The 26,634-nt window shown below is 39.3% G+C and overlaps 1 protein-coding gene across 8 annotated transcripts in view; it reads right to left on the bottom strand.

Moving 5' to 3' along the window:
• The window catches only part of DGKI (diacylglycerol kinase iota), a 211,759-nt gene that overhangs the window by 92,512 nt on the left and 92,613 nt on the right, over nt 1–26,634 (bottom strand). For 4 of the 8 annotated variants that reach the window (XM_039570683.1, XM_039570685.1, XM_039570687.1 and 1 more), the window contains exons 6-17: nt 25,930–25,995; nt 20,231–20,302; nt 19,772–19,888; nt 14,212–14,307; nt 13,836–13,910; nt 12,541–12,636; nt 10,664–10,746; nt 9,256–9,316; nt 6,065–6,178; nt 5,395–5,532; nt 4,157–4,235; nt 133–188 (exon numbers count right to left, since the gene is read on the bottom strand). In XM_039570683.1, the coding sequence (XP_039426617.1) occupies nt 133–188; nt 4,157–4,235; nt 5,395–5,532; nt 6,065–6,178; nt 9,256–9,316; nt 10,664–10,746; nt 12,541–12,636; nt 13,836–13,910; nt 14,212–14,307; nt 19,772–19,888; nt 20,231–20,302; nt 25,930–25,995 (1,053 nt within the window). The remainder of the gene's footprint in view (nt 1–132; nt 189–4,156; nt 4,236–5,394; nt 5,533–6,064; nt 6,179–9,255; nt 9,317–10,663; nt 10,747–12,540; nt 12,637–13,835; nt 13,911–14,211; nt 14,308–19,771; nt 19,889–20,230; nt 20,303–25,929; nt 25,996–26,634) is intronic. The other 4 variants (XM_039570686.1, XM_039570689.1, XM_039570684.1 and 1 more) reach the window with 3 other exon arrangements.

Here is a 26,634-nt window from a genome sequence, read left to right on the forward strand (position 1 = left end):
AGAAACAGCATGTGTGCACTTGAAATTGTAACTGGCATGACCTCCTGATGTGAGAAAGTGAGGGGGAAGGTAATTAAGAAAACATTCAAACAACTAAGTTAACATCATTCCATAAGACAAATCTGTACTTACCCCTGCATAAAACATTTTATTTCTAAATCGGCTGTTGAATTTCTCTGGATTTGCTTCTGTGAAAGGATGAAAAATAAAGGTATGAACACCCTAATGAAACAAGTAGACTTCATTATACCTTCACATTCCCTGTTAGCACTACAGTGCTTTCAGCGTATCACTCAGTGAAAATATTAACATAAGTAGGTTTTCCATGTATGAGTCCCCCATCTGTGCCTTTCTCTGCTATCAGATTTTGAACATTGATATTGAATCCTTCCCCTTTCTGGTAGAGAGTGGAAATAGAGGGAAACATGAGTAAAGAGGTAACAGGAATTTAATCAGTTAATTTAACACCTCTCAGACTATTAATCTTATGACCCCTCATGACGATTTGTGAGACTTCTGTTTCTAGCAATGCAGAACAACTCTCTAAGAATTATTAGAAATTAATGAAACACTAACCCGTGCTTTGAACAAGGAGTATAGTATTAGTAAATTACAAGGTGGAAAAGACCCTTAAATTCTGATTAAATTAAAGAATTTAATCAGAATTTAAGAAAGTGTTAGAGAGTTACTAAGGAATAGACATATCTACCCAAAGATTCTTGCAGCAAAAAAAAAAAAAAGGAAAAAAAGAATTGGCTACTCTAAAACCTATTTAGAAAGCTGTTTCATTTTGATTAGACTCCAAGTGATGGAGAAATTTGAGTCTAGTACCAATATACATCTAATGGTTAATTATTCTCACTGTTAATGTAAATGTGGAGGTTTCCAATCTTGAAATTTTCAGACTTCAACTGCCAACTGCTAAATCTTGTCACGCTTCTGTGTCGGATTAAAGAGCCTTCAACTATCAGATATCTTCTCCTTGAGTAAGTACTTACAGGCAGTAATTAAATTTCCTCTTAACCCTCTTTCCAATAAGCTAAATGGAGTTCCCTTAATCTCCCAATACAAGGCACATTTCCCAGAATACAGTTCATTCTTGGGCCTCCTTGGAAACTGCTTTCCTTGTTTGTGGCATCTAGAGATTCCAGAAGCAGCCCTTCTGGCACTGAATTCAGTGTTACTACCAACTACTCACCCTTGTTCATCGATTCTCTAGCGAAAACATCAAACTACCAAAGCAGTCCTTCTGGATAAAGCAGCACTTTAGTGAGGACACATCCAAATTACCCCTCAAATGACCACTTAACACAATACTTCTAGTTCTCTTGGAAGCCACTACATCTCACAATGTGTGGCTCCATTTCATAAAAATGAGCTGCTTGGGGTTTCTGATTTGCTTGCTGGGTCAGTTACTATACCTGTTGCTGTGTCACAGGTGACTCAAACTCAGACAGGGCCCCTTCTACCTCAAAAAATGAATTTAATTGTATAAGTAAATCTCATCACACTGAGCTCACAGCTCTTTGCAGAGTCCTGACACCCCATGCTAAGCAGCAGAAGGCTTCTGAAGGCTTAGTGCCTGTGCTGCACGTTCTCTCATGTGACTATCCCCAATGGTTCCAGACGGCAGACACCACAGCACTGGATCATACATGGATCTTATGACAAACACTCCCCATAACAAAAGCCCTGGTTTAGAACAGGAAAGGAGCTCTTCTGAGGTCAGGGACTAAGCAGTCTCTCAACCTACTGCTCCTACTTCTGCCATCACAGATGAGCATGGGTAGGGAGTAAGGACTCTGTGATGTAAAATAGAGCCTTAAGTTGATTTGAGTGTAACCTTGATTGTAGAAGTAAATTACTGAATGCATATCCAAGGCTCACTCCATCCTCACCATTCCTAAACCATCAAGGAACTGGAAAATTGAATACGTTAGACTCTGTGTGCAGTGGGGGAGTTTCCTGCAAATGAACAGTCCTGCAGAGCTGAGGGATCAAACAGCATGTCAGCAGGGATAAAGTAAATTGCATCTTCCATGCTCTACCAAAGCATAAGGATAACAATGGAGGAAGTTGGAAAGAGCCACTACCCAGAACACTTCCCAAAGAAGCAGAGCTAAATACATTAGACTTGGATCCAACCCTCAAGTCTCAATCTGATTAGTCACAAGAAAAGTGTAGAGGTTGCCATGGAAAAGGCCACATTAATATATAGGTTCCTCTGAGACATTGCAATCACTGCTTATTCTAAATATAACAGCTGACCAATCTCTACTGCATAAAGTGTCCTGCTAGGCTGAGAGTTCATATCAATTTATCTTATTTTGGTTTGCAGGCAGGGTATTCATTTGTTTTAATACTATGTGCGATTACAATAGCTCCACATAAGCAACTGCATACAGCCACTTATCTCGAGCATAAATGCTATAGCTGTTAAAGTACTTTACATTTTGCTACTGTTGCTAAGAATTTCTCTGGATTGTCATCAATGGTAAATGAGATCATAATCTGCTTTGTATTGCTTAATTCACTGAGCCACAGGATACTTTGGGCTGGAAGGGGCCTTTAAAGTTCATCTAGTCCAAGCCCTCTGCAATGGGCAGGGACATCTTCATCTAGATCAGGTTGCTCAGAGCCTCATTCAACCCAACCTTGAATGTTTCCAGGGATGCGGCATCCACCACCTCTCTGGGCAACTTGTGCCAGCGTTTACCCACCCTCATTGTTAAAAACTTCTGCCTTATATCTAGTCCAGATTAACACTCTTTTTGCTTAAAACCATTATCCCTTGTCCTATTGAAACAGGGCCCATTTTTCTTATAAATCCCCTTCAAGTATCAAAAGGCTATAATTAGTGCTCCCAGGAAGCTTTTCTTCTCCAAGCAGCACAACCCCAATTCCACATGAAAAACAATACAACCCACACACCAGCAACACCTCCAAGGCTATAAGCTTTCATCTCCTAAAATACATAGAATTCGTTTCACATATTTTTGCATTTAGGAAAATAAGGATGACACCAGCAGTGAAGACTTGTGCTACAAAAAGGTCTCCTGGCCATACGTACTCAGACACACAGCTTGCTCTGCCAAGTGCTTTTTCACCCATGTAAATTTTTAAAACACTGGCATGTCTGGAATAACATTCATTCTTTATAGGGCTCCATAACTTCATTATTTAATAATGCCTCCATTAAATGAGAAAGTAGCCATGCATTTAATCTATACAGTATATTCACAGTCACATTAGCAATGCAGAGTGATATGCACTCATAAAAAAAACCGCATACAGCTGTCATAATTTCATTCCTGTGCCCTTTTGTGGCCCCTCATTATTATTCCTAAAGCTTGAAGCAGTCTTAAACATCATAAAATATGCATTAGCTCATTCCATCATGTATCCTGCTCTTATTTAGCCTGTTGTTAGTGTGCTATCTTTTCATCTTGAAATGACACTCTGATAGCATGACAGTGAATATAAGGAAGGCTGTGTTTCAGAAAAAATACCTGCATATGAAGCTGGAATGACCAAAAGCTGAAGGCAGACACCTGAACAGGGTTTGTTTCTACAAGCACTGCCTAAAGCCATTCATATCAGTGCTTAAGCCACGTGTCAATATGTACAGGGGGGCATAACTGCCACTGGCAAGGGGACAGACAAGGTGCTACAACTGCTCAAATTCCTGACACTTCTGCAGACATTAAACCCTTTTACTTGTATAGAGACACTCTGGGTCTGTACCAAGTCCAGGGATGTTATGCTATACTGATCCATAGGTAACAGCTGTCTAGTCTGAGAACACAATCGTATTCCTGCTATTTCCAGTCTTGTGGCTCTTCTCTTCCCTCCACTTCCACACTCGCACCTGACTTATATACCATCTCCTTTACAAGATCTAAAACTTTGGAAATCTTCCCTTTTAGCCCTTTTCCTCCAGTAAATTACAATCTTCCTTGTACTTTTTTCATTTTTTAATCATGAATCAATTGGAAACTCATGATACAATCACTTTTTCTTCTTGTATGTATCTTAAGGTTTTATGTTCCAGCTTTACTTCTGAATTATAAGAACAGTATGTTAAATCCAACTCTATTTCTAATTAATAAAATAACTGCCCACCCACAGGGCTAAGGAAATAAAAAGTTCCTATTACCTCTGGATTCATGGAACTCCAGCGTAACATGTGCATCAAACCCAAGACTGAAGTAATTATTGAAGACATTGAGGGGAAGCTGTAATTAGATAATAAAAAGAGACATAAAAACAACATGAATGGAACACTTCTCAACACACCAGGGTTTAAGCATTAAAACTTGGCTCATCATGAGAACCTACTAAGAACAAAGTGGAAAATATCAGAGAAATGTAAGCAGAAGGTTGCTCTGAAGGTTAGTAATGGCTTGTGGAAAATGATCAGATACAGGAGCCCAAAGAACACAAAGAGACCTACAGTGCTTTATGATAATATATGTATCTTTGTTAATACATCAAAGGGTTCCTTATGTTGTCATTTAAATTTCCCATAAGGCTGCACCACTTAAGATATCACCAACACAAAGGTTTTCAAAGGTTTTGCTAGTTCTTCAAGCACAGCATGGCAAACGAAACTCCAGCTGTGTTCTTCTCACTTCATATATAACCAGGAGCAATCCAAGTCCCAGAGAAGAAGCTCTAATCCTATTGAGGATGCATGAGGCAGGCAAGCACACATCTGGCCTTTTCATTGTTACACACACCCAACAGGGCTGTAGAGAGGCAACTGTAGCATCCAATAGATAAGCTGGAAATTATCCCTGAGAAGAGGAAAATGGTTCACAGAATCGGGAGGGGGTTTTATTTTTGTAGTATTTTCAACATCACCAGTCCAAATGATAAATTACTATGTGATTTCCTCACTAAAATTTTCCCATTCTTCAACTACCAAGATACACTAGTGGAGATTATGTGGAGACCCACACACAAAGAAGTTAAACACAAAAATACACTACACCTTACTGTAAAGTAGGAAACATCTGGTATCCATTAGCAAAATCCTAAGGAATAAAATTTTACATCCTGTTTTTAGTTTTGTCTAATTGGGGAATGGATGGTAATCACAGGATTACTACTCCTGCAACTAGAGAAAAACAACAATGACCTTTCTGATGAAGCGCTAGGGATTTTTATCCAGGATTTAATCCTTGACATAAATGTTCAATGCCAGGGAGTTTCAAACAACAAATAAATGCATTTCACACAACTCTGGAACCACTGACACATGAAAAGAGTCACAGGCAGAGATGCAAATAGAAAATTAAAAAGTTGCAGAACTCCCAAGCCATGCTCTTAAAATGTAACCCAAAGATGTTCATAAGCATTCTATATTTTCCATGGGAAAAAGCGGCCTCTAACCTTACGTGCCCCATCCTCCAGCTCATCCTGGGGCAAATCAGGGTTGCGCTCCACCTGAAGATTCCAGCGGTCCAGCTGGACAATGGTCCCATCTTCTACATGGCACAGGATCTTCGACACCGGCTCATCTGTGTAACCCTGACAGCAGAGTGACCAGAGTATCAGCCACAGATGGTGACAACAAATTGAGTTACTCACCAATTACCTGACAGATTTCCCTCCTTTCACACACACCTAAGACCCTCGATAAATTTTTGATCGTGCATTTTAACAAGCTACTATTTGGGTGCACAAATCTAGGGCAGGCAAAGTAAGGCCATAGGGAGAGGAATTCGAGGTATATTTGCTTTTCCTGGAATAACTTCAGTGCTGTAGTAAAGGATAAACAAAGAGAAAGTTTAAACTTTGTTGAAATTAGAAGCCTGATTACTGTTCTTGTTACTTGGCCTGAAATACCAGGTACATCTATGTACACTTTTATTGCAACAACATCATTAGTAATTCAAAATCCCAGACTGCAAATTGAAGCAAACCATTCTGCCAGAGTGAAGCAGACCTTGGACACAGCCCTGCCTACTATTTTAGCCAAAAAAGAAGTTCCACCCCACGCAACTAAATCTGAGCAGCAAGTTGAGAACCCCCACGTAAGGGTGCCCCAGCCAGTCCTTACCCCACCCCAGTTGAGGGTGCGAGCAAGGTCATTCCCAGTGCCAAGAGGAAGGACAGCCACAGGAGGTGGGGGGCTGAGTTGCAGCTCATCGAGGATGGATAGGATCCAGCCCACCTATAAAAAGGAAAATTAAGAGAACTGTCAGGAATATTAAAAGGACAAAGACATATTTTGATAATACCATATTCTCTTTCACAGAGAAGATCAAGTAAAATAAATTTTAAAATGAATGAAGAATAATATGGACAATTCAAGATAATTTTTTTAATTATCATTATGTAAAAAGAACTAAACTTTTGACAACAGTTATGAAAGAAAATGAGAGACATATTAAAACAGCATGGTGTCTCAGAACTTGTCCTGCCAAGCATGAACTTGCTCACAAGTCTCTTTTTCCCAGAGAACAGACCTTAGTGCTGAATTATTTCACTCAGTACAAGACATTATATCTGTATATATATAATATATAGATACACACACACACACACACACATACATATCTAATAAAATAATAAAAAACTAGACTAAAAGACAGACTAAGGCTCAGGGTTGAAGGTTTTGGATTGGAACAATGAAACTGTCTCTTTTGTATCCTAAGCTATTAGTTATTCCAGAGAACTGTTTCTCCTTTCTTCTGGACTACATAAAACTTTCAGATAGAAACCTAGCCAGAAGGAACAAATTACTGTAAGTTATTTTGTTCTCATTAAATGGAAATTTTCAAAGGGGAGCAAGAATTGTTGCTAAAGATGTTATCAAATTTTGGTGACTGAAATTCCTGCTACAAAAACAAAGGACTCTTTCTTAAACTACTTCTCTCTTTAAAAAAAAGATTGTGAAGAACCTGTGCTGCATTTTTAGATAAAGAATTAATAAAAAATTAACAGATTTTTTTTTTCCTGTTGCCAGTTTTCAAAGGTTCAGTTTCTACTGGAAATGTGACCTTTTAAAGAGGACAGAAAATCAAAATCCTGACTACAGCTGGACTGAATTTTTCTTCCCCCAACCAATGTTACTGGGGTTTCAAATAGATTCTCAACCCAAACCAGGATAACACTGGAGCTTCACAAAAGCCACCCAGCATAACATGGGCATGGGGAAAAATAGCTGCAGTTTGAAGGACTGCAGAGGGGGTGGCCTGATAAATACAGAAACCACCATGCTATTTAGTATTCTAGGGTATTTCTTTCTCCAAGTCTCTTAGAAAATAAATTTAATTTTGCACAAATGACATTTATCAGACAGCTATTTATCATAACCAATTGTCCAATTATTAAAGCATTCATCTGGGATGTGATCCCCTGTTTGAGTTCATTGTCTGACAACAGTCATCTCAACTACTTACAGCTCTCATGACCTTGGGTGTCTCCAAAAATACTGAGGTCTTTTAAAGGGATTTTCAGAGGTAAGCAATCCTCTCTCTTTCAAAATATCTATACTTCTGCACTGATAACAGGAGACAGAATAAAAAGTCAAGATAACATCCGTAGGGCCAGGACTTCTTAAAGAGTCCGTTGTCATTGCCACTGACTTAATCCACACATTGTGCTTCAGCCTCCCCCTGCTACAGGTAACATTACAACATCCACCACTTTTGTAGATGCTTTTAACAGCTGAACAGAAACGTCAAATTACTAATTTGTAAGCACAACGCTGCTATTTAACTTGAGGTCACTTCTAAACCTTGTACATTTGTTGCACAATCCAGGATGATTCAGACTATCATTTCCCTGTAAACAGAAAGCTCCTGACTGCTTTGAAAGCAAAGCTTTCCACTTCTGCCCCGGGAAGGAACAGCAAGCAGTGACAATGGAAAAGTTACAATAAGTTCTGATTCACCTCAGTAATGTGAGGTAACATCTGGTCTCATTGCATATTCATTAAGTCCACTTGAGCCATATTTTTCATTTCTAGATGTAATGGCTTTAGAAATAACTAGATATTAATTTGCTTCAAAGTGAGCAGCAGCAAATGTAATAGTGGAGTGCTGCTCATACTAATGAGAAGGTGCTGCCACCTCTCGCTTGCAAATTTCAGCAAAGTGAAATAGGATGGTCTGACTCAATGTAGCTGCATTCTTTTCTCTTTTAATGTCTTCATGATTAATTTTTCCCCCCTATGAAAACACTGGCTTCCTCAGATGGGAAAGAAAACAGATCAAAACACTTTTTCTCAGCTTGTGTCTCCTGCTAAAGCAATGCCTTGCATGTTTCTTAAGGAAAGTTCATCATGCAGTAACCACTATGTCTTACTTTCCCATGTACCAGAAAGACAGCAGTCTTATCACTGATTTTTTTCTTCACTCTTGCAGGGGAAGCATTGATATTAATAACCCTGCCACTGGGGTTTTAAAAGAATACACAGAAGCTGAAAAAATTCCCCCAGAAATTCAAGCCGAGATGAATTAAGAGAGGGGATTCAGCTCTCTACAAAGTAAACCAACCACCTCTCCATGTCCTAAACATCTACATAGATCTGTTCTGTCCAATCACTTCATCTTGCAAGTAGTAATGCATTTTCCTTACCATACTTATTGCTAAAATTGCCATCAAACACATGTTGGGGAACTGAGCCCCCTAGAGATTAAGGTCAGTTTTTCAACAGTATTTAGCACTCAGTGGCACAGACTGAGATTTAAAATATTTTTAAGTACTGGAAACAGAATGCAGTTATAATAACTCCATTACCACTTATGACCTTCAGACCCTGAGCTGCAGAGTTTTTCTCCAAATGAAGGTGCCCAAATCCTTTAAAGATCTGACTCCAGTCACTTATCTAAGAACACAGAAATTCTGTTATAAAGAAAAATACTGAACCTGGATCTACCAGAATCTAGCAGGAAGGAGAAGAAATTAAGATTTAATGGCTCCCAGACACTAACTTAACCTTCTAGATCCTTCTAGATCTAATGTAAATGTTGAGAGGAGACCAGCAAAGTTAGTCTTTATCTTTTTTAAGCTGTATAAAATCTTTATGCATAAAGGAAAGATGGCTCTGGACATGAGAATCTGGCCCTATAGCTACACAGGCCAGGCCACAGAGAAAATTGAAAAACAAGTATTAGATTTCACAAGTGTAAGGTATGCTATCTCTCTATGCCTCAGCAGGCAGTGTGAGGTGGGAAACCTGCCACTGTGAGGAGTTTAATCATTGATCCAAGACCATGGGACTGCCAGGTCCCTGCCACCTACCGTCCCATCCCCACCACATGCCAGGATCCTCAGGTTTGGCACTTTTCTGTACAGCTCCAGCCTGCCCAGGGAGGGAAAAGGGAAAAAGAGAGAGAAAAAAGGTAAGAACAGTAATGCAGATACTTTTTATGCATTTTGCTGAGTGACAGTGTAACCCACCACTTACTGCACTTTCAAATATTCATTACTAAGAATTTGAGTGGAGGTGGAAATGCAAAATCACTAGGATGTGAAATGGGGCCTTCCTCCATCTTAGACAGCACCTCCTGACAAGTGTTTGATCAGTTTAGCATCTTCCCAGATTTTCACATTCCTTCTGTAGAGGTCAAAATCTTTCATTTTTCTCTTACCCTAAAGCAAACAAATTTAAATATTGAGGTTTTAAAACAATATTTAGTGTTCTTCATCATGACTTGTTGAGCTACCATTCCTCAGTCTTGTATAATGTGACAGCTTCTTCAACTAGTGACTGTATTTTAACACCACAGAAGGCAAGAACATGTAATAGAGTTCTTTCTCTGGATATGTGATCTAAATACCAACAGGAGAGACGAGAAAAAGTACTCTTTGAAGTCCTGCTCCTTCAGTTGTATCCTTCAAAAAGGCAAAATGAAATATTTTCTAATGAAGGGGGGGACACATTCACATCTAGAGAGCCAAGTAACCAGAGGACCTAACCCTCCTTTGCCCCATTATACAGCTCTGAAAAATGTATGTCTAACTTAAAGCTTCCAAACATCACGAGAGAACAGCATTGCAGGTGTTTCTGCAGGAAAATAAAAAGGCTGGGTTCCTTGAATAGGAAACACTTGGACTGTTCTTCTACAGGCAAATATTTGATTTTACATTATTACTGTAAAATATTTATAGAAACAATATTTACAAAAACATACAAAACATACTTATGAATTGTGAAAGTAGCTCTGAACAGATGGTTAAATAAGGCCAGTATCCCCATGTCCAATACCACAGAAGGATGGTTTCTTAACCCTTGGCAGCAAGAATCAGCCCTTTAAAAGAGTCCTCTCTCCCTTGGAAGAGGCTTACACTTCAACTGTTGTCTGGATAAGCTGAGTTAGTTACTCAGCAAGCAGGGACAATCATACAGTGCTACCATGTGTGGCAGTCTGGAGGCAGCCTCAGCCCACTGGAATGCTCATTCATTAGGGAATGGTCAGGCACTGGGATCTGCAGCAAGCCTTGGAGCCATCTGGACCTGACTCTGTCTGGACACAGGGGCAGCTCCTGATCTCTTGTCACAAAAGCCACCACAGCAGCCCTTCCCATGCTACCAAAACCTGGATATGTAAGCCTCACACGGTCACTAATCTAGCCAAGGCAGATCTTTTCCTGCTTTCCTGACCAGACAAGAAATAGGGTGCTCAGTGATGAAGGCTCCAGTACTTACGCATCTCTTGGCCCTTCCTGAGAGAGATCAAAGACCTGGCGTGGATTCAAATACCACATAAACATTTGGAGAACCTTAGTGCCCTGGCAAGAAAGAAAAATCAAAGGAAGGGAAATCATGAGTATTTTAATGATTACTGCAAATAAGTGTGCATTATTCACTACATTTGAACTGCTTTTCTTTTTTTCTGTGCTTTATAAAGCAAACACAAAACAAGAAGACAAACTAGAAAGTGGCATAGCAAATGACTGCTCTGTAGAATAGCAACCCACCAAATTGGACAAGGTGCACATGCAGGCATATAGACTAATTTCAACAACACAGATCACTAATGGTTCATAAGAACAGGCATTTGGGGTCAGACCAAAGGTTCATCTCCCACAGCAACCTGTTCTCCTGCCTCTCACCACCTGCAACAAGAAGAAACCTCTGTTATCCCACCTCACCCTCAGCCATCCATGACAGCAAGAAGTTGAACAAGATTGTAGCCAGTCTTCATCATGCTGAACAGTGTCCTGCCCAATATCCAAGCAATGACAGTGCTCAGGCCTCCACCATCACCACAGTGATCATTCATAATTGTAACCTCTACCATCTAAAGCAGCAGGATTTAAGGACTTTGTGGGGTACAGCTGCCCCCATCGCTCAGTGCAGTGTGGCCAGCCCATCACCTAAAGGTATAATTTCTGTTTTCTCAGTCTCTGGGGTTCATATTTCCACTCAATTTCCTTCCTTCACGTTCTGCCCAGACACAAAGTGGCAGGATCTCCTACTAGCAGCAGAGAGCTAAGAACGCTATGGGGTGAGCTTGTACTCTAATTCAAGAATGCCTTTCAGACATGGCCTGAGGGTACACATCATATTTTCCATAGCTCTCCCTTCTGAGGGACGGCTCTTCTGCCTGACACCTTCCCTGAAGTGAAGAACCAAGAATAGCAGTCATAGTACCTAGGAAAAGGTATAAGAAGAGAGAAAATAAGTGTGATTGCCATAAGTATTCTTCCAGTCTCAGCTGTGTGCAGTTCATAGAACTCTTGAACCAGAGGGAGGTACTGGACTTCAGTAATCTTCAGGGTTTTCACTTCCAAGTATCTCCTTCAGCCTGTCTAAATGTTTAGCATCCACAACATCCTACTGCAAGGAGTTTGTCAGCTGAACTACAGACTGTGAGGAGGACCAGCTTTTTCCTTTGTTTGGAATCAGTCTAAACAGTTTCATTTGATATCCTCCCTAATTCTAACAGAGGAGAAAATGAGCAGTGCCTATGCTACTCTCCATGCTCTCTAGGCCTCTGTTGTATCTTACATCAATCTTTTCTATTAAAAGGCCCTCAGATTCTTTGATATTCAAAAAGTGGCAGAACCTGGAAAATATTCATTTGGGTAAGTATTAATTCCAAGAATCCTAAGGAAGAAGCCTGCTGCATTTTAATCACTGAAACTTGGTCTCTATGGTGCAGTAGAAGACCACTAATGATTTTTTTAGATGCCGTAGGAATTATGTCATTTCACATTCAGTAATTTCAACAGCCTTTCCTAGCAAAGCTAGGAAACCACTTTTTGGATAAAGGTAAGCCTAAAACTTCACTGGAAACCTAGATTTTCTGTGGAAAGATGAAATCTTCTGAAAACCTCCAAACTATCATATTAGACTCCTCTCAAGAATCGGAAGGGAGGAGTACAACCACTCAAATACTCAAGTACCCATTCCAGACATCCAACTCCACTGGAGCAGAAAGGCCATTCCACAGCAAGGACCCCTTCTGAGGGCTGCAGTTCAGGCATAGAGTCCTTCCTATCTGACTGGCCAAGAACTAGTCTCATTTGCAGAAACCTTGCTGTTAAGCTTTGTGATTCAGACCCAACTGATACTCTTACCTGATTCCCTCCACTTTTTGGATTGACAAAAACTAGCAGTGGCTTCATGAGTGGAGAGGAGATAGGCTTTATCACAAAAGGCCGGCCTTTGTTATCCTGAGAAACAGAAGCAAGAAACAGCTTTAGCACAAGAAATGTATGTTTCCTTGGCATAGCACACACAGAAGACCCAACCTAGCTCTGACAAAACTACTTCAGGTACTGGAAACAGTACAGCCATGTCAATGTGGTGCTCATCTGAGAATAATTTATCCAGCTGAGACAACAGAATAAAATAAGAGGGGGAAGTATCATTTCAGAGTAGCACACAACTATTTCAAAATTCTTTCAAGATTATTTCTGACCCTATTTCCTGCAATTATTCACACAACAATAATTATGTGTCAGATACAATGTTATTTCTAACACAAACAGTTTTTCCAAAGGAAAATAGAATGAGATGAACTACTTATTCCATTAATTCCAACAGCCAAGTTGCATAAGCACTTATTTGCAGATAATCTGCTCTCAAATTCTTGGCCTTGCTGCGTTCCCACCTTTGAACAAATGCCACAGATCCAACATGAGATATCACTGAGAAAACTATTTACCTCCCTGTTCCCTACCCTTGCAGGACACCTGAGAGCCCAGTAAGAGGGCACTGTCCTGGGCTCTTACAGACACAGATTCCAGTTTCTGGTCTGCAGTTCTCCCACCATACAAGAAAGGATTTGAACCAGAAAGCCCTGGCTATGCGAGGGTGAGTCTCCCTCCACCTCTCCCATGAGGCTGTTTGTCTATATAACTAATCCACTAGGAAAGATCTGGAAGCACAGTCTTCTATAAGACACGTGGTAAATCAAACCAATAGATCAACAATCTGTTTTCTCTCTCTGTGGCCAAATTTTAATATGAGATCTCCTGAAGAAGATATCCTCAAACCAGACCACAGCCTTGCATCAGTGCACTCACCATAGATTTCACAACCTCAGTTTCACACCCCTGTTCTGCTTAGTGGAAAAAAAGGGTGTGAGGTGAGTCTCTTACATCCCAAGGGAACACTCTTTCATTAGGTGATGGTCCTTCTGGAGTCTGGTACGTTGTTTCTTGAAAAATATCAACTCAGAAAATAAAACTTCTCATACAAGTTTTATCTCTTCTAAGAACACATTCAATAGCATGGAATTTTCCAGGGGAAAAATATATTAAACACTTCCGCGAAAAAAAAGAAGAAAAAAAAAGCCTAAAAACTTTTAAGTCTGCGTTTAGACATTTAAACAAAAGGAGCATGATTTCCAAAGCACTTGAATACCCACTTCATTTCCTCTTTTGCTGGCTTTTCTTTTAAAGGACGTTCTCTTCTTTCGCCGTGTTGAAGTCTTTAAGGAGTTCTACATCAAAAGAAAAAAGAATACATGAAAAGCAAAACAAAATTTAGAAGACAGGCCCAGACAGAGCCCCTTTACGAAGCTCTTCCATGCGTGTCCACTTGGAGAATGATAAGAGTATCTGGCACATGCTCGAGATTTAAATTACATGCGCTGCATGCTTTACACTTCCACACCACCGTTTATGGAGAAAGCCACACACGGAGACCAGACTGGTGCTTTGGAACTGGAAACTTTCCCACGCTGTGAGGGGGGAAAAAAGATCAGATGCTCCCATAGACTCACATAACACCACATGTTGTACCTGCCAACCCTCCCAATAGGGGTAGGAGACGCCCGTTTCCCCTTCGGGGCTCCAGTCTCCTGCCCAATCAGGCTCGTCTCCTGGTATGGAGACCACCTGCATAAAGATGTAATAAAAAAACATGATAAATAAGATATTTTTCATGTTTTTTTGTTTGCTTTTTTTTTTTTTAAGGAAAGAAAACAACAAATTTTAGCTCTGGCAACCATTATGACTCAACATAACGTAGGCCACCATGGCATATGATGCTGGCACTGTAGAGTCAGTTCAGGCCTATCAAGAAACTTGTGTAATCATCTGCTAAGGAACAAACTGAATTGTTAATTTTTAAGGATTTAAGTAAAGAAGGTATTTCTGGGGTGATTGTTTGTTGTGTTTTTAATAACAATATCACTTAACTACATAGAAAAAAAAGTAGAACTACTTGTATTTTTGCAGAACCTATAAAAATAGAACTTATGTCAAGGCTTTTCTCCAGGCAGGCGACAGTCTGCTCAGTGACACTGAGCAAAACGGTGTTCTGGTGGGATAAGAACAGTCCAAAAAGGAGAATTTTATTATACTTTGTTATTTATTTTAATTCAGCAATTGAAGTTATACCTGCAGGAAACCCTAATCATTTCCACAACTGAAATTTTGTCTTATGGGAAATACTCCAAATATTTTTGCAGTATTTCAACTTCTAGTCTAACTACCACCAGGAAATAAAGTAGCATGAGGAAAGAAAGTTCATTGATTTTTTTTTCCTAGCTATAAGATGGAAACCAAGATTCACTCAGCTAATCTGAAAGTTCATTTCTGCCCTGACCTTGATCAGAAGCGTACCACTAATGAAAGTCAACAAGCAGAGATCATCAAATCTTTAAAACCAATGTCTATTCTTCATCCTGCTTGTTATCCAACATCAACAGAAATAGCTACTAGGTTTTGTTTAATACACATCAACCACTTTCAAAATATAAAGACTTGATTATGATACACCAGATACACAGGACAATGCCTCCACATTCCTGAGAAGAAAAACTAACAGCTATCTAACTGAAATACCGGAAGGTATTATCCTTTATCACTTGGACCAAGAGAAGCCTGCTGTAGAGCACAAGGTCCCAAGCTCTCAGCATTCCTGGAGAAGGAAATAATCATGCCATATTGTTTACTGAAAATACTGAAGACAAGACAGCTCTGCAGAGCAATTACAGGAATTTGTCCTTTTAGAACATATTTTGAGAAACCACATAAAGAAGTGCTCGTACTCTTCCCTAGTCTGATACACAGTGATCCTGAAAGCATGGTAAACCATAAAGACTGCACTGGCTACACAAATGCATCAGCAATCCCATCTGCATGGTCTTGCATTGCCCTACCTCAGCAGTCACATTGACTGTAGGCAAAAGTTTTGTTGTCAATAGAAAGTTAGGGGGGCATCACATTCAAAGCTGTCTCCCATGGGAGCCTTAGCCTAGTTCCTCAGGCATTCTCTGATGAAGGATTCTCCCTGGATTGGAGCAAAGCACAGGACAGAGACAGGAGATCTAGTCTATCCACAGTCTTGTCAGCAGTCTGCTGGACACTCACACGCATACCAAGCGTAAAGATAGTTCAGTAAAACCCTACTAATTATAAAAGAATAATTTGAAGAATGTTTAAATGTAGTTGCCATTAAATCCCACTATAATGTACCTAACAGTGGGGTGGAAAAAGGCATACAGCTGTATTAAAGGAAAGGGTTAAGTCTAAGAGTCCATCCATGATTATAACCACTTTCATTTCCATACTCAAAAAGGCACTAAACAATGTTATTCGAGCTCTTTTTTAAAAAATTTTTAAACCTCCCTACATCTATAGTGTTAACAGAACCGAAAGCTTTGCTACAGCAATTGCAACCACATGTCCATAGCAGATGAACAGCAAAAAAGCTGCTTAAACATACGCAGGGTTTTTTGCAAACATGCAGAAGAGTAACAGCCAAAGAGTATCAGCAGTCTTTGCACACTGAAGTGAAGAAATGGATAAGTAATACCTTGTTCACAGAACAAGGTAATGAGCGTTTTGTAAACATATAATGTTATTCAGCAAGGTACCTGATAGCAAAGCATACCTTTAAATGGGCACCATAAGTAAATCCTAACTTGCCTCTAGAGAGGAAACCTCTCCTTTGTGGATGTCAGTTTGTCCATCTTCAAAAAGAGATGTTTCATGTTATTGAATGGTCAGTGTAACCCTCAGCAAGCTTAGGTAGATGAACAGAAGAACTGGAGTCCTTCTTGAATGGTGTTGGATGGTGCAAAGGCCATGGGCTACCTCAGACAAATCCAATGCAACCTTTCAACCTTTTCCTTAACAATATTTCAGCCTCGGTTTCCAAAGGCTTTTAGCACACTGATTTTCAAATTACTTAAACAGTGAACAGCATCTGGGAAGGTCAGTCTTGACTATCTCCTGGTTGTTCACAAACCACTACCAGACAAGCCAACTGCACTCAGCAATTGAGGAAATAAAGAAATAAACCCAAAAATACAAGTATTCACTAGAACTAGCTCACAGTTCTCAAAGGAGGCGAAGAAAACACCAAGTTTACTTACCTTGAACAGAAAAACCTTGGAATTTTACAGTTACTGCCTTTGTCTTCCCAAACAGAAGACAGAATCAGTAAATCCATCAGTCAGATCCTCCTTATCATCTACTTTTCTCCCACAACACAAACACATAGCAAGTCCACTGCCAGAGCTAACACCACTTTGGCTAACAAACCTCCCCTATAACAAAATACCACCAGTCAACAGGGGTGACCTGCTTCACAAACTAGGAGATGGAACTGTACTGAACCCCAGGGAAACAGAGCTGGTATCAAAGCACTGCTAACAATACAGAAAATCTGCAGAAAATTACAGAAGGGGCTCACATTACAGATAACAGGGCAGAGGTATTGGGAGTTTTCCATTCATGTAAGTGGGTCATTACACAGAGGGCTACCACCTATTCCAAAGCTGCTTGAACCATTCTGAATATTCTTCATCTTGCAATCAGTTTCTTACAAGAAGCAAAAGCTCCCCATTTAGAACATAGGCTGTCAGCATAAATTTGTTCTTAACCAATTACAACACGATGCTTCACTAGCACAACATTGTCGGTAACAAGACACAGAGTGTGGTCTTTGTGCAAGCCTAATATTTGAAAGGTGGTGACCCACGTTGTACAAAATAAGCATGGAAAACTATTTTTGTGGCAATCAAAAAATAAAGATTATAAAACAGGGTAAGGGTTTGCTACAAAAAGCCATCTTATTTACTTAAAGGAAACCACAAACAAACAGGATGCAGGCACCACTAAAATCAATTTTATATGAGCAGGGAATTCAGTTCAGGAGTTGTCTGTGACCAGTGTAAGTAGGTAATTAGAGCTGAGGAAATATTTTAAACCCAAAAAGCTTCTAGCCAAATTTATTCTGACTGTGGAATATGTGAAAAACAGATTGTTGATTACACATTCATTTTTTTAATGTGAAATTACAAAAATTTGTAAATATTGTGTTTGTACTCTCTGGATCGAATGAACTAAATATTTCATAGTGTTTATCAAATATTTCTATAGGGTGAAGAGGGTCATAATATGTAGAAGTAGAGCTGGCCAGAAACAGCAGGAGAGGAAAAATATTTCCTAAGAAAACAATAAATAAGAAAACAAGACTTCTGCCAAAAATCTGAAAACACATCCAAAAGATGCATCACTATTTTCTAAAGTAATAAAGATGCATTTCTCATAACTCCAATGGGTGCTATTAAGAAGCTTCATGGAAATGCACCCATTGTCATAATTTTGAGCTATTTAATGCTTCAGCTACTCAAGATAAGGTTTTCCATGCTACGGACCAGGAATTTCAAGGACTAGATATGTGATGGCAAGTTAATAATGAAGTACTTTCTCTGTGCTCATGATTCAGGCACACAAAGCTAACAGATACTTTCTTTTAGTTTAATATTTTAAGCCTTTATTTAAAAAAATTTTTTTCTATAAATTATAATTACCTAGATTAATTTTTTATTCTGAACTTATTAAAAAAAAAATGGACAAGAAAGCAAATTCTCTACAAATGTTATAAGGAAGGTAGCCTGGTTTAGGCAAAAGCCAAATCAAAAGAAAATTACACATCAGGGTTTGTTGGTTTGGTTTTGGTGTTTTCTCTTCTTTTTTACTAAAAATTAAATAAAATAAAAATCAAAAGGATTGAAGAAAAGCATCTTCTAATACGTCAAACATGCATACATCTGTCAAATACCAGACAGTTGCTGAAAATTAGCCAAGGATAAAAAGTCCCTGCCAAGGCCTCGAACATTCCTCAACAAAAGGAAAAAAAGTATTTCTCTGGAGGAGACTGACTAAAACAGAGAAAGAAGAGTGTGGGGGAAATCTACAAATGGCAAAAAACCCTTTTTTCTCAGAGCGGAGGTGGTTAGGAGTCTTGCTATGCTCTCTCTTGACCTAAAGGAAAAATAGAGGCCTCTTTGGTTGACTTTTTGGTTACTCTATACATATATCTCCTCTTTCCTCTGCTTCTTGTCTTTAATAACCAGCTTGCTAGAAATCCTACTCATGCCCAAATCTGCTGGCCATATCCCTAAACTGGAACTAAAGACAGTGTCACAATTTAGGCTTCAGGCCTTTTTCTTGTTTCATGGACTAGTTTTGCCTTAGTGCCTTGGCTACAGCCTGAACTTCTTAGTTTCTTCTTGACAGCCAGGAGGCAGAGTCAAAAAGCCCAGGTCACTTCCCAAGGATGGACTGAAATAAAGAATATTATTCTGAAATAAAAATTTAGCCACCATTTCCGACTCCCTGATATGTTCAGTGTTTGTTTCTTTCAGCTCAACTTGGAGTGAAAACAGACTTTCAAAGATTGCATGATGTGAACCCACTTTCAATTTTTGGCCAGCTCTCTTTTGGATATCTTTTCTCCCTGTTGTGTTCACCAGTGAAGTACCCTCTCCAAGACCTACCACATCCATCACAAAAGCTTTGAAGTCCAATGCCTGTTACATGCAACTAAAGCAGCATGTGGGCTTACTGCTGACTGCGCAAGCACTGGTGGTAAGTAAGACCTGATTCTTTACAGGTCCATTAAAGGCAGATTCAGAGGGATGCCAGTCCAGACACAGCCAATTCTTACTGCAGTTCAAGTGAATGTTTGTGAAGTTTTTCCCTGTATTTGCTCAGCTCTATTTAATGAAACATGCTTGACTGCCTACCACACGGGATTTCTTGCAGTATGCTTGCTGAACTCACAGTTACAGGAACAACTCTGAGCTGAATTAGCTCAGAACAAGTCATGTTTGTTGCTAATCATCCCAAACAGGGAAATTTACTGAAGGACTTGATGGAGGGGCAGGAGGATACAGGTTCATAACCACCATGGATGTATGCTGGGTTTCAGGGATAGAGACAAGGTTGAACAAGCATGCCTTCGTGAAGGAGGACCAAGCAGAGAAGCCAGGCTGGCCCTGCACAGCCAGACAGGCCCTGCACAGCCAGACAGCTTCAGAAACAGACATCAGCATGCAGTTACCTGAGGTTTCTTCACCTTAATGATCCAGGTGGGAGGCACAATGACAGCAGCATGAGCCCCCAGGGAACATGGCTCCTCAATGTGATGTAGCATGAAACAGGTGACTTTGTTATGGAACTGGAAGAGAAGGAAAGAGTAGAGTCAAGAAGGAGGGCAAGAAAGACAAAGGGGAAGCCTGGAGAAGAAGAAGAGGGTGATGGTACAAAAACTGGAGCAATATTCCCAACTCCACCATCTTCAAGTCCTTCAAACCATGGAGATTTAGGAACATATAACTAAAGATTATCTTGCTAAGCCATGCCTTCTTACCAAAAAAAAAAAAAATAATAAAATAAAAAGAAGACACAAACACAGACAAACCAAGCCAAACAAAAGCACCAAACCAACAAACCAAAAAAAACCCCATAGCCACTCCCAGTTAAACCCAGATCACAGTCTCCTGAAGCATTATCCACTTACCGCCAGCTTGCACCAGGAACAACTGATGGCCACAATCTCTTTACTATGGAAGGAGAATTTCTGCTGGAAGCCCTAGAATAACCAGGGGGAAAAAGGATTTAATTCTTCTTGACTATAAGAAAATATATACCTCTAGCTCTAGCCAGGTGACTGTGCTAGGGAAGCAGACTTTTGGGGGATAAAACAATTACAGGAGGTAACAGAGAAGATTCTGCCACTGGGGTATATTCACACAATCCTTTTAAAAGGGTTTCTGCAAAATTTTATGCTTTTCCTTAATTTTTTTTGTAGTTAATAACAAAGAAAGAAATAGAGATGGAATGTCTATTTTAATTTTTAATGGATTTCTACAGACCTGAAAGTTTCAGATTTTCTGTTGAACAAAGTGTTCTGTCATTGCATCCTTGTTTACTCTAACTATAAAAATTTGAATTTTCCTTTTTTTTTTTTTTTACTACAGAACAAAATTAACTACAATGTCTCTCTGGGAATGTTCTAAAAGGGAAAGTAAGTAATTACGTTTATAGTTTTATTGAACTGACTCCGATTAAAATCTTTCCAGTAAGTTCCCAAAAAAACAATATGGTCTGATTCAGATCACACACAAAAAAAATTTGTTTACATTTTTAAAGATAAAAAAGCCCACCTCAACCAGAAAATGAGATTTTATTCTCCTAGAGAGGAGCTTCTTTCTATAGAATGCAATATGACTTTGCTGTAAATTCTAAGGCTGGAAAAGACAATTGGATCATATATAACCTTCTGCATCTAACACAGGCAACAGTAAGATACAGTCTGTAATTTTGAGTTGAGTTAAAGCTTATTTCAGTCAGAGAAAAATATTTGGGTTGATGGCTGGAGAGATGGAAAGTGCAGAATTTCATTGAGGAGTTTGTCATGATCACCTAGATTTCAGATTTGCAGTTGGCTGGATCCTTTATTCATGGGCTTCCACCAAGCCTCTCTACCTCTGCAAGTAGCCCATCACCACCCAGAATTTTCTAATTTGATCTCTCTACCAAGTGATGAATTTGCTAGCCAGTTTTCTTTTCAACAAGCTGGGTAACACCTGAATCTCCCACACGGTGGGCAATGCCCAAGACCCAGTGCAAAAACGTTACAAGCTGATTTAGTAACATCTAACAGGACACTGCCTCACTGCTTCTGTTATTAAAGTCCTTCTTATCCTGCAGGAAAAATGAGCCTATTAGTGCTCAGCGAAATGACAAGGTCAGGCATACCAAGAAGAAGAATTAAATAAACAACCATAAAAAACATGCAGAGATGCCCTGGTCTTGTTAGGTGAGAGACTGAGTTACAATCTCTCTATACAGGGCAGCTGAGGACAACCCTATTGATACTCAGAAGGGGAGGAGTCTCTACCTGCCTGACCACCTTGCAGATTCTTCTACAGGTGTCCCGAGCATGCACTCAAACCAGTTTGCCACACAGACCTCACTGCCAAGACCAGCTCCTGAAAAGGCTTGTGTCACCTCTGGCTAGATTTTTGGGGTTTTGTTTCAGTCCTTCCCCTAATGCCTCATGGTTTACATTCAGAGAAATTCAAAGAGTAGATTCTTCATAATGGTGGTGATTTGGCAAATTCAGGCTTAGCAATGGAATGTAGTGAAGTGGCTTAACAAAGACAAGCTGGCCAGATACTTCTGGCTGGGCACGTCTTGTCTGCCATTCAGTGTGGGCATAAAACCAGAGTGACAGTAACTGTGATACAAGTGGTGGAACAGAGGTCTGATGCTGGACAAAACACTGTTTCTCATTTACTTACTCTAGTGCTTCGAAATGTTTCTCACAAATCTCACTTCTCCTTGTTCCAAAGTGCATTAAAATAAAAAGAACTATTTCAGTCCCTCATGGGCACGAAGTGTTTTGGTTTTTTCTGCTTTGTAACAGCCAGGGGGAAAACTCTTCTCTCCCAAAATCTCCACTAATTAAAACTAAATTCAGTATATTAATTCCACAGCCCATCCGCTGTGCATTTTAAACATATGGACTGAGCAGCTTGTCTGGTTCTGGATGGACCGTTTTTCATTTATTTAGTAAGGCATTTAGCTTTTAGGGAGTCATTAGAGAAAATGATACAGCAATAAAAATATATTAATGATAAGTAGCAATAAACCATCACTTTCCTTCCTCAAATTGCTTTACAAATGTGAGCTAATTCTTCCTAAGGAAGTTTTGGGTAAGATACCATTTATTTGAAAGCTGGCTTTACAAATAAAGCAATTGATAAAATAACTAAATAAAATATTTAATAAAATAATTGATAAAATAAGTCAGAGTGAGATTTGACAGGGCCTATTGGACTGAAACACAGGAACCCTCCACATTTCACTAGAAATCATATTTTCTGCCGTCTCTGAGTGAGAAGGAAAATTGAATTTTAGATGTCCTCGATCATGCAAGAAGGTCTGCACCAAATGAGAAATTTTGAGACCTAAAATGAATTCCACCTCTTTGAGAACATCAGCCTAAAGTATATGATTAGCACTGATTCTCCAGCAACCAATCCCTCCACAACACATGTGGTGACCTGCTCCTGTAGAAATAAACACTTGTGCATACCAGAAAAAAATGTACTCTTAGGAAAAAAACACCTGAATGTCCATAAAACCAGCTTGTGTTGGTAATTCAACCTGTCTGAATAGTCTGAATCAAAGTACAAATTAATATAAACACCCATGCACCAAGCAGAGCACATAGGGATTACTAGTTCTGATATATTTTATTTATAGTCTCAGAAGTATTTATCATTAAAGACTATTTTCACACCAGTGTTAGGGCTACTTATAATATTTTTTGTTGGTATTTTCCTACAATAGATTTTCTCTTTTTAATGCTCTTAGAGATACCCTAATGCAACATTACTGTAGGAGAGCCAGGTATTATTACAACTCAAATACAGACTTCAGCAAAAGCATTTGGATGGTGATCTCTGCTAAAACAATGAAGAACTAGAATAGCCTTTCAAGTACTAGAAATGTCAGTCCTAACTTTACCTGCAGCTCTGCATCAATCCACAGACCTCTAAAGGGACCAGTGACAAAGAGACACTGTAGACACATAATGCAGGTGTATAGAGGACACCCTGCTTTGGACACCACAGAAGGTTAAAGAAATAGTTTTTGTTTAGCATTATGGTCCAAAATGTGCTCTCAGTCTCAGAAAGCCCCTCAGCCACTGCTAACTGGAAGTATATGAGAAACAGATTTCTTTTCCACTCCTCCTTTCCATTTCCTTCTCATTCCTCCTTAAGCTTCTATTACTGCACATAGTTATGAAATGGATGCTGGGCCACATGGTCTGAGCATTTTTATTTCATATTATATAAAGATAAAAAATGTATCCAGATTTCTCTGATGATCCCAGGTAACAAAAAGCTAACAGCTATGAAACTGTCTTTTTTTCCACATCTTCAAGAGAAAGAAAAGAATTCTTATACTTCATGAATGTTGTTGATACCATGGCTTGGGAACACTTAATTACCATCTCTTCCAACAAAACAGCGATGAAGCATTAATGTGTGACAGGTTTGAAACAGCCAAATGTAGTTCTTCTCACAGCATGTAGTTAAGTTCAGGAATTTCTGCTAAAGGATGATGTAAATGCTACAACTTTACAAGAACTCAAGGCTCAACAAGGCAAGACCACAGGAAAGAAATTATGATAGGTTGTTAAATATAAAGCCACAGTTTCTGGGAATTCATGAGACAAAGACAGAAATAGATTGCTTGGTTACACTGCACATTCCAGGTCCCCTTTCCCTGGTATCAATTTCTCTATATAGTACTTCAGCAGTAAATCAGTGAAATCACCCTTGGGAAGAGTAAAAACCTAAAGCCTAGATGAGTTCATATAAGCTGTATTTGCACTAGCAAGTAATGTGTGTACTCAGGACGCCACACACAAGGATTTTCAGATAATTTTACTCTGGACTAGCTGTAGTCTGTAGTCCTGCCCACTCGTAACTGCAGAGTAAACTTTCAAATGAGTTTAATCTAAAAGTTCATTTGTTACAAGACTGTCCCACATGTGAACCATTGGAAGGGATGACAATAAGGAAAATTTCTTTCAAACTGCATTTCTGATCTGAGGTGGAACACTGACATACACCTGTGTACTCAACTTTTCAGGAAGTGTCAGCCATGGCACATAATGGCACACAGAATATAAAGCCACAAGGCTATGTTAAGGATATGGGGTGCATTCATTCCTATCCACTTACTTATGATTTGAAGCATGAGATGGGTATATCCGAAAAACATTCTTTATTTGAACTGTTATTAATGATCATATTTACCCATCCCATTCCAGGCATGGGATAGGATTATTACACAACAATGAGATCTACAAGAATCCTTAAGTATTCCATGAATAATGGGGTTTTTTATTGCTTTAAATTTACTGTCATTCCATTTCAATTATAGTTCCCCTTTTCTTGCAAGACAAGAGAATAATAAAGGTGGTTCTTACTTGGATGTTTTTGAAATGTTATAGCAGAGCACATGGATTTTGCTGTAATAGGAGATTGCTTGGCCAGTAAGTATAACTGATTTTTTTTGTGTTATAATTTTCTCTTATTCTTTGTTTCCTGGCAAAGAACCACTCTACTACAGTATACTCATGTTAGTCTTAACTGAATATTTCTTATTTAAGGAGAAAACTGAGATTTTCTCTGAACTTCTCCATATTCTCTGATGGCTGGGCTTGAAGACCTATATTGACCAAGGCTGCCCATACCCAGTACAGGTTTTGATATGATAGCCAGTAAGCACTCTCATTGCAAAATCAACTCCAAATGCTTATAGGGGAGATCCAGGCCAAGAACACAGAGAAGGATGGCAAAGTCATACCCTAAGAATGCTGTATGCAAACTGCCTTGCTGCACTGTTCCTATAGTACTTGCTATGCAAGGACATCACATTTTTATTGCATGTCCTATTGCAGCTGGTAGCTGAAAATCTGCATGAGTAGCCAGATACAAATCTCATTTTCCTCTGACTGAAGTGCTGTGCCATGGAGATGAGACATGGACTTTCTTACTAGTTGTAAAAAAGGAGGTAAAAGTATAATATAGTGGTAGAGAAAGGAAGCTAAATTCCTGTTAATTTAATTTTTAAATATATCTAAATATATTTCAGAGGTTCATAATAATTCAGAAGAAAGACCTTCAGTAGCTAAAATACTTCCCCATTTTTATAGGTTTTTAAAAATAAACTTTTACAATCTATGAAGCAGAGGAAACGTGAAGCAGTCTCACAAATCTTAGAGTCTGCTAGGGCAGAAGGAAAGCAACAGCATTTCTTTTCCAGGAGTCTGAAAAATAGGCCATCACAATTTTGGCACAGAGGACAGCACTACAAGAACATCGTATTAGTACAGGGTTAGCTTAGCAATTAAAAAGGCTCAAGGAGTCACAGCTTTCCTCCTCCTCATTTTCAGCAGCCAGTACAACACAACCTCCCAGGACAAATGATGTGCTCATACCTGCAGATGCAGCTGCCTTTCTCTTCCCACGTGGGAATCAGGACTTTTATGCTCAACATCTCAGGCTTGTCATCAGCCATTAAAAGAGGCCAAGTGTTTGTGATAGGAAAAAAGGCAGTGACTAGAAGGACCTACAGGCTACCCAGAATTTCTGAGTGCCCTGTGTCATGCTTGTGCTGTGCTGGAAATCTTACCTTTCCACACTGCTTACATTTGCCCTCCTGCCTCCGCCGGTGCACCCAGTGATGCCTCACAAAGTTCTGCAAACAAGGACAAAAAGATGTGGTTTAGGAAACATTGGCACCTTGCAGTCAGTGGTACCATCTATGTGAAATTTGTTAACAGACACCAAAGAAAAAGTCCCTTCAGCCAGTGGAGCAATTAGTGGAGCAAAATGCACAGCAGGCATGGCAGGAAACCTCAAAAACCACCAAAACTGTAGGAGGAATAAGGACAAGGTGGTGTTTTCTTTATCCACATTGAAATGAGGCCAGAACTACTTCCTCAGTATTCAGGTTTTTAAATGCTTGATTTTATCTTTGAGATACTTCTAGAGGAGAAAAAAAAAAATATATGAAGAGAGTACAAGTGAAAGGAGAGGGAAATAGACTTTTAAAATAATAAAAATACAAGCTCAAAGGCCAGGAAGAAAAAAAATGCTACCAGAAAAAAAAAGGAAAAATAATTACTGAACAAATGGGCAAAAGACAACAGAAAGCTGAAATGGTTTCTGTCAGTGTAAGTAATAGAGAGCTTCGGCTAGAATTCATTTTACGTTTATTCTGGAGAGGAGAACGTGTTCCACTGGGAACAAATTCTCTGTCTAAGACTCCTCTCAGTCTAAAAGCACTTCTGCAGCTGCACACCAGGGGGATCAGCACACATGTCAAATGAAAAGC

Source organism: Corvus cornix, chromosome 1A (genome assembly GCF_000738735.6).
Source record: "Corvus cornix cornix isolate S_Up_H32 chromosome 1A, ASM73873v5, whole genome shotgun sequence".
NCBI classification, from domain to species: Eukaryota; Metazoa; Chordata; class Aves; order Passeriformes; family Corvidae; genus Corvus; species Corvus cornix.